This window comes from Enoplosus armatus, chromosome 4 (assembly GCF_043641665.1).
Source record: "Enoplosus armatus isolate fEnoArm2 chromosome 4, fEnoArm2.hap1, whole genome shotgun sequence".
Taxonomy (NCBI): Eukaryota; Metazoa; Chordata; class Actinopteri; order Centrarchiformes; family Enoplosidae; genus Enoplosus; species Enoplosus armatus.
In genome coordinates, this window is record NC_092183.1 from 562501 (window position 1) to 570015 (window position 7515).

At 44.3% G+C, this 7515-nt stretch overlaps 1 protein-coding gene across 1 annotated transcript in view; it reads right to left on the minus strand.

Annotated features, from left to right (window-relative positions):
- ak8 (adenylate kinase 8) overlaps positions 1-6480 on the minus strand; it is a 17463-nt gene extending 10983 nt beyond the window's left edge. Inside the window, exons 1-6 of the mRNA XM_070904747.1 lie at positions 6469-6480; positions 5506-5660; positions 5326-5410; positions 3977-4026; positions 3774-3884; positions 3032-3100 (exon numbers count right to left, since the gene is read on the minus strand). Of these exons, the coding sequence (XP_070760848.1) occupies positions 3032-3100; positions 3774-3884; positions 3977-4026; positions 5326-5410; positions 5506-5589 (399 nt within the window). The 5' untranslated portion in view covers positions 5590-5660; positions 6469-6480. The remainder of the gene's footprint in view (positions 1-3031; positions 3101-3773; positions 3885-3976; positions 4027-5325; positions 5411-5505; positions 5661-6468) is intronic.
- Positions 6481-7515: the final 1035 nt, after the last annotated feature.

Sequence of the window (7515 nt, forward strand, 5' to 3'; positions counted from 1 at the left end):
GGATGGGAGAGAGGATGAATGATGTCTGTTCTCATCAGAGAAAATCTTTGTGGCAGCCAACACTGCATGGACCGGTACAGGGTCACGGCAGTAAAAATCAGTGAACTCCTGAAAACTCTAGAATGTTCTCAAGGACTCCCGAAAAGCCTTCAAGGCCTCATAGAACCCCCCCCAAGGACTCCTGGAACTACCTAAAGGACCCCTACTGTTGTAAACTGCATTCACTATGTTACTGCCACAGTGTGAGACATCAGCTCAGTGTGACCTGAACTTACAGCTGCTCATTAAACGCCTTCTTCTGTGTAAACTCGTGGTAACGTCTCTGTCTCTGTATGAAACTGATGTGTGCGACACACTGAGGCTGACAGCTGCTGCATCCTCTGATCTCTGCTGTCTGACAGTCACATGAAATCTAAATAAAACCAGTGTTTAATGCAGCAGTCTGCAGAGAGCTGCGTCAGTCTCACTCAGAGTGTTCTGGAGAGTTAATCCCTCAGCGCTGCCTGCCAGGCTGAATAAAGACCACTGACAGCAGCACTGACACATACGTATCACACGCTGTGTGTGTGTGCTGGATGAACTGCTGTCTGACAGATGATCAGACTGGATGATCAGGACTGGATGATATTGATTTTACAGACGTCTCTTATAATGGGGGTATACGAGGAAAATGATTTGGGGCTGCAGGAATTGTTTTGTCACAGTACCGGGAGTGGCCACTGGGACAAACTGACAGCAAGGCTGAGTGGTGTGACTCTGGTATCAGGTATCAGAACGACACACAAAGAGGATTTACTGGGAAATATCCAAAACAATAGCATTTTAACATTAGTAAGGTGTTTGAAGCGGAGGTCATAACACGATAGCGTTCATTCTTAAGTCAACATCACCTGCATTTTATGGAACCATGTTGTATATTTTAGCTCATTTATATTTCTTGCTTTCTCAGGTATTATGCCACAAGAAAGAATATTTAGCTATTTTTTTCAACAGACAGACAACTCGACATTAACACTACATAAAGTCTTGAGTAGAGAAACGTGACGCACTTCACTTCTGGAGACTCTACTCTCTTCCCATTGGCTCGCAGACCTGAAGGTCCCCAGACCTGAGGTCTGCAGGCAGACCCTCTTAGAATGAACACCAGAAACAGACGACATCAGACTCACGGCATCCACAGAGAGGGGTCAAAGGTCATGGACCAGGAGTCAGTGGACGACCAGAGAAGGACCAAGGAGGACATTCACATCACGACACCAGGGAACCCCCCCCCATGATGGTAAGTAATACTTTTATCAACATAACCCGACCCTCGGGTCACATGATTACAACCAAATCATCACCATGACGACTCCATCTGCTGAGGAAGACCCTGGGATGTGGCTGAGAGCTAGACAAGACAGGAAGGGGAAAATGAAACAGACAGACAGTCAGGCGGACAGACAGAGAGACAGGTAAAGTATTTAATGTGACAGGAGGAGGTGGGGTCCTGATGGGAGCTGTCAATCATCCTGCTCTCCTTCGTTTAAACTGACAGACAGAAGATAAAGACAACACACACACACACACACACACAGTCCCTGGTGTGTGTGTGATGAGTTTAGCCTGCGGCCAAAAACAGCCATTAGCAGATGAAAGTAGCTGCTAATATCACACACGCACGCACACACACACACACACACACACACACACACACACACACACACACACACACACACACACACACCACTGATGCTAAATGCTAAATGCTGAAGCTAAACGCTGGAGGCTGAAAGAAACAGCTGTTTGTAGAGTTTAGAGGGAAAGACAAAAGCTGAACGCTGGTTTACTGCTGGGAGGCTACTCCACACACACACACACACACACACACACACACACACACACACACACTAACACATCTTAGTTCACACTTGTCTTGTCACAATCCAGGCTGCGTGTAAATCAGGCTCGGCTCTGCTCCAGAGGTCCAGGCAGAGGCGGTAGTTCACCTGCAGCTGTTTGATAACTGACAAAAATATCAGGAGAAGAAGAACTTGTGCTAACAACAGTTTAGCAAGCTCGCTAACAACTATCAACTAACACATGGACGACACTCATGGAATGACTCCCTCATCTAGACCAGGTAGAACCACCTACAGGACCCCTAGAACCACATCAATGACCACTTGGTGGTGGAGAGCACTGTCTAACACGGCACAATACAATCTAACAAATGTGTGCAACCACCAAAAGAACTTAAATAAAGTAAAATCTTCCTAAAACCTCTTAAAGGACAAAAAGAACCACATACAAGACCCCTCAAACCCCCTAACCCCCCCCAGAGCCCATTAATACCAGCTCCCTGAAGTTGCTTCTTAGAGCAGTCTGTGTGCAGATGTTTGAACAGAGGGCAGACGTTCAATCAGACAGATAAGTGCAGTTTGTGTTGTTGTTGTTGTTGTTGTGTGAGTGTTGCTGACAGCAGCTTCACGTTCTTTAATTCTCCTAAACTGATCAGAAAGCAGCTCTCAGTGTCCTGATGAACGCTGACAGGAAACAGGACGTGATGCTAATGAGGAGCAGCAGAGAGGACGAGCCCGAGTGAAAATAACATGCGTGATGTGACAGCGGCAAGTCTGTCTGATCAGCTGGTCTCCAGGGAAACACGCCAACACGCTGCTCGGCCTGCTGGGAATCGTAGTACGACACAGCAGCGACCAGAGCGCTAATTATTATCATCACAGCAGCACATCAGAGAGGGAGACAGTCAGAGAGACAGACAGACAAAGAGACAGACAGACAGCTGATCAGATAATCTTGCTGGGAGTTTAAACTGTAAACACACCAGTCTGAGTGACGGAGCCATGACGGTTTATAATACTGTGAGGACCATTTTACCCTCCGTGTCCACCATCAGCAGCAGCAGCAGGAACACACTGTTCATCTCACAGGCCTCAGGTGGACCACGTTAAAGTGTGGCAGCCTCTAAGCCTGGACCTGACTGAACCACCACAGAGGTCTGATTGAATGACGGCGGTCTGAACAGTCTCACCCTGTTGAAGCAGTCGACCTCGTCCAGTCTCTGTTGGATCAGTCGGACCAGCAGCTCAGCAGGAAGCTCCTGAACACACACACGAACACACACACAAAATTACAGGTCACCTGATGCTCACTGGCCATGACATCCTGAGCATCCTGTCGTGAAGAGTCCCATCAGTAAATGGTGTGTGTGGCGTCAGCACTCTGTGTACATCATTGGAATGAATGGGGCTCCATCTTGGAACACACTTCTCTAAGTGAGTCCATGGTGGGAAGCTGGTGAGGGATCATGGGTTTGATTTGCACTAGTGGCTCCGTTGTCTGCAGGTCCAGCTAGTGTGCTGATGAGCTAGCTGTCCGGTTACATCATGTACTGGTTGTAGAGCAGCCCTCAGGGCTCTGGTGCTACACGACGTCCATGTTAGTGAAGAAGTGAACGTAATGTTGTTAGTTTAAACAACAACAACTTCCTGTTGGACTCTCAGCAGTATCCAGAGTCTTCACTGTCTTCACTGCAGTTTGATTATAGTGTCAGCCTTCAATTGTGTGTGATCACCTGTTTCAGGTGTTCACATGACTGTAATCACAGTGAGCAGTGTGACAGCAGCGTGTGCTGGCTGGAGGTCAGAGGTCACCTGTTTCATCACAGACATGACAGAAACATGCTCAGCTGTGATGATAGACACACACACGCAACTACAGCCTGTGTGTGTGTGTGTGTGTGTGTGTGTGTGTGTGTGTGTGTGTGTGTGTACCTGCTCTGTGAGTGTGTATTGGCGTGCCTGTGCGCTCAGCTCTGATTGGTCCTGCAGTAAAGTGCCTGTGGTCACATGAACAGCTCTCAGCTCAGCACTCAGCTTTCTGGCCTGAAGGACGACAACCACAACCACAGAAGAAGAAGAAGTGATGACATGAACTCTGAAGGGATGTTAAACACACACCGACTAATAAGACTCACCAACGAGTGTTTCCCAACAGCAGGAGGACCCAGCAGCAAGACCCTGGGAACTGACAGACAGACAGGCAGGCAGAGAGAGAGACAGACAGTTCAGAGAATATAATAAAGAAATACAGTTGAGACCATATAAACACACAGAGGCTGAAGACTTCCAAACTCAATTTCTCACAAGTCTGCATATTTCATGTTACCATACATTTCTTGTTTTAAGCCAACAGGGGATCTACTTTACTTCCAGAAGAGATACATTCCAAATAATGGCCAAGCAAGACATTTATTTCAGCTTTTATTTACTCAAAAAGATTTTCAGTGGGTCAAAAGTTAAATACTAGCAACGCCGTTAAACACTCTGTTAGTATTCGGTGACATTGCCTTTGAATTGGTCCACTTGAATCAGACGTTTAGCAGCCTTCCACAAGCTTCTCACAATACTTTGCTGGAATTTTGTCCCATTCCTCCTGACAGAATCGGTGTAAGTCGGTCAGGTTTGTGGGCCTCCTGACTCGAACACGCCTTTTCAGTTCAGTCCACAAATTCTCGATTGGATTCAGGTCAGGGCTTTGTGATGGCCGCTCCGACACTTTTACCTTGTTGTCTGTCAGCCAGCTTGTCACAACTTGGGCCATATGCTTTGGATCAGCGTCCTGCTGGAAGACCCAGTTACGACCGAGCTTCAAATTTCTAGCTGATGTCTCGAGATGTTGCTTCAGTATGTTCAGGTAATCCTCCTTTCTCATGATGCCATCTATTTTCTGGAGTGCACCAGTCCCATTTCTAGCAAAACAACCCCACAACATCACGCTGCCATGGGTTTAGACCATCAAAACTAGAGAATCCCAAACTCTTCATTGAAATATTGAGGTCCAAATGTAAGTCAACACCTTTTAAGGTCTAATTTCTTTACTAACTTGACTTGAGGACAGACTGTAGAGTCACAGCTCCACCTAGTGGCTGTAGACATGTTTAACATGTAAAGGGACACAGAGCAAACAGCAGCAGAGGCTCAAGGCCTCTCTGGTTTGTGAACACTTAATACAAAATCTCTCGTCAAAGCTGTGAGGAGTTCAACCAAACAGCTTTCTTCTGTTTTATTTGAATATTTCGTATAAAGAGCTGAAACGCTCCAGGTGAAAAAAGAAGTCTAAAAAATTTTTTTCTGGTTCCCTGCTAATTATCTCAAGACCCCTTTGATTCATCTCATGACTCCTTCCAGGGGCTTCGGCCCCCCAGTTGACGACCACGGTCTCACTCCAATGGTTGGATGGTATGGCAGCTCAGGTTTATCTGAGTTATTATAGTGAAATAACAGGTGTCGCTGCTCTGAGCTGCGTTCAGTTGTGTCGACTTACTGTCCACGCTGCTCCTCTGCAGCAGACTGACCAGGTAACAGATCGGATCTTCAGGCTGATCGATCACCAGACTGGACAACATGCTCTGAAACCCACACACACACACACACACACACACACAGCCTCAGTGTCCACCTGGTCTACTGTGGGTCAGATAAAACCTGCAGATTGGTCCTTTACCTGCAGCAGGTGGAAGATGTTGTGTTTGTCAGTGTAGACGGACATCTGAGGAGGAATCCTCAGAGGCTTCACAGTCTGATCCATTAGGATATTAGGATATCCAAGAGGACGAAGGCTGGGGGTCTGACAGCAGACACACTGATGATTTTTTTTTCCTGAGGACAATGAACGCATCACATTTAGAAACTTCAGCACAAAAGAAAAACACCAGACAGAAGTCAGGTTCCATTTGTGAGTACAGATCCTGAAACTGGGTTTGAAATGTCAGTCTGGTCCTGGTCCAAGCACAGAATGTGGTCTGTGAAGAAGACCACAAAAAGTCCACATCTTGAGCTCATGTGGAGTTCATATTCTTCAGTTAAAAACTTCAGTAAGGTGAATATTTTGAAGGCTTATTCTGGTATTTTTCTAATCAATATATTGAGATTTTTGTATTTTTTGTATTCATCCAGTTCAGACTCACTGAGAACTCAAGTTACACATTTTGTTTCTATATATCTAGTAAACACAGTCAGACTTCATTTAACACTGAGGAACTGTTTCACACTACACCATAGAATCACTGTTTAACAGTAAGATATAAAAATATATTTGTGAATGAGAAGCTTCAACCTCAGCAGTAACGAAGCACTTTTACTCAAGTACTGTAAATATATTTTGATGCTAATACTTTTGTACTTTTTACCAACATTTTCAATGCGGGACTTTTAGTTGTAACAGAGTATTTCTACACTGTGGTATTAGACAGATTGCAGTCATTCATCTGTCACTGCCCGCAGACAGACACACAGACAGACAGACAGACAGACAGCTTGAAACGTTTCTCATCTGATGAAGTGAAACAGAAAGACACGGATCTTTCAGGTGGCTAACAGCTAGCTTAACATTAACATTAACATTAATATTGGCATTAATATTAGCATTAGCGTTGGCTGAAACAAAGGAAACAAAAACAAAAATCACCTGCAGGTAAAACTCCGGTAGAGAACAAAACTCCCCTGCTGTTTCCCGAGCTGGTTGCCAGGAAGTGTTTGCTGTTGTTAGGGAAGAACGTCACCAGCGCGCGTGCGCAGCGGGACTGCGGGTGTGTCCTAGCAACGCCGCGCGGAGTGTTAGACTCTGTGCTTCCTTTCTGTATTAAAATGAAAACAACAGGAAGCAGAAACATCTGTTATTGTTTCTTCATCATCAATATTCAAAAGCTGGAAAATTATTTAAGAAAACTAAAATAAGATTTTGACAGTAAGACTTCCGGTCCGTTGTAATCTTCAAAATAAGAGGCACCTGACTGCTGCACCCAGGGGATGTTGGGATGTAGATGTCTAATAGCTGCAATATGCTGTTGAAACCTGTCACAGAAGACAGCTTTCTGTCTGAAAGTCAATGTTGAATTTACATCATTTTAAGTTAAATTAAGTTCCGGTAGCATAAAAGCTAATTTACGATGGTTTACTTGTTGGGTTTTCACAGGAAATACTAACTAAATTCTAGTTGGCTACCACTAACTAGTTTGTTAGCCTTTGTTGGCACATCATACACACTGAAAACTACCATGTGGGGTCTTATGATACCTCCGTCTAACAAAACAGTACTTTTTTTAATACACAGAGCTGGAAAGTAGCAAACAAAAAGTATGTTTACTGAACTTACAGTTTTGATGTACTTTATGTAGTTTACTTGAGTATTTCTATTTTACACTACTTCATACCTCTACTCCACTACATTTCAGTGGGAAATATTGTACTTTTTACTGCACTATGTTTATTCTTCAGCTTCAGTTACTGGTTACTTTCAGATTTTACAAAAAAATATAAGCATCTAAAACACATTGTTAAATATTATGGCCAAACATTGATGCATCAGTATTAGCAACCTAATGTCAGATAGAAACAGATATCCGTTACAGCAGGATATATATATATATATACACACACATACAGTCATGGAAAAAATTATTAGACCACCCTTGTTTTCTTCAATTTCTTGTTCATTTTAATGCCTGCTACCACT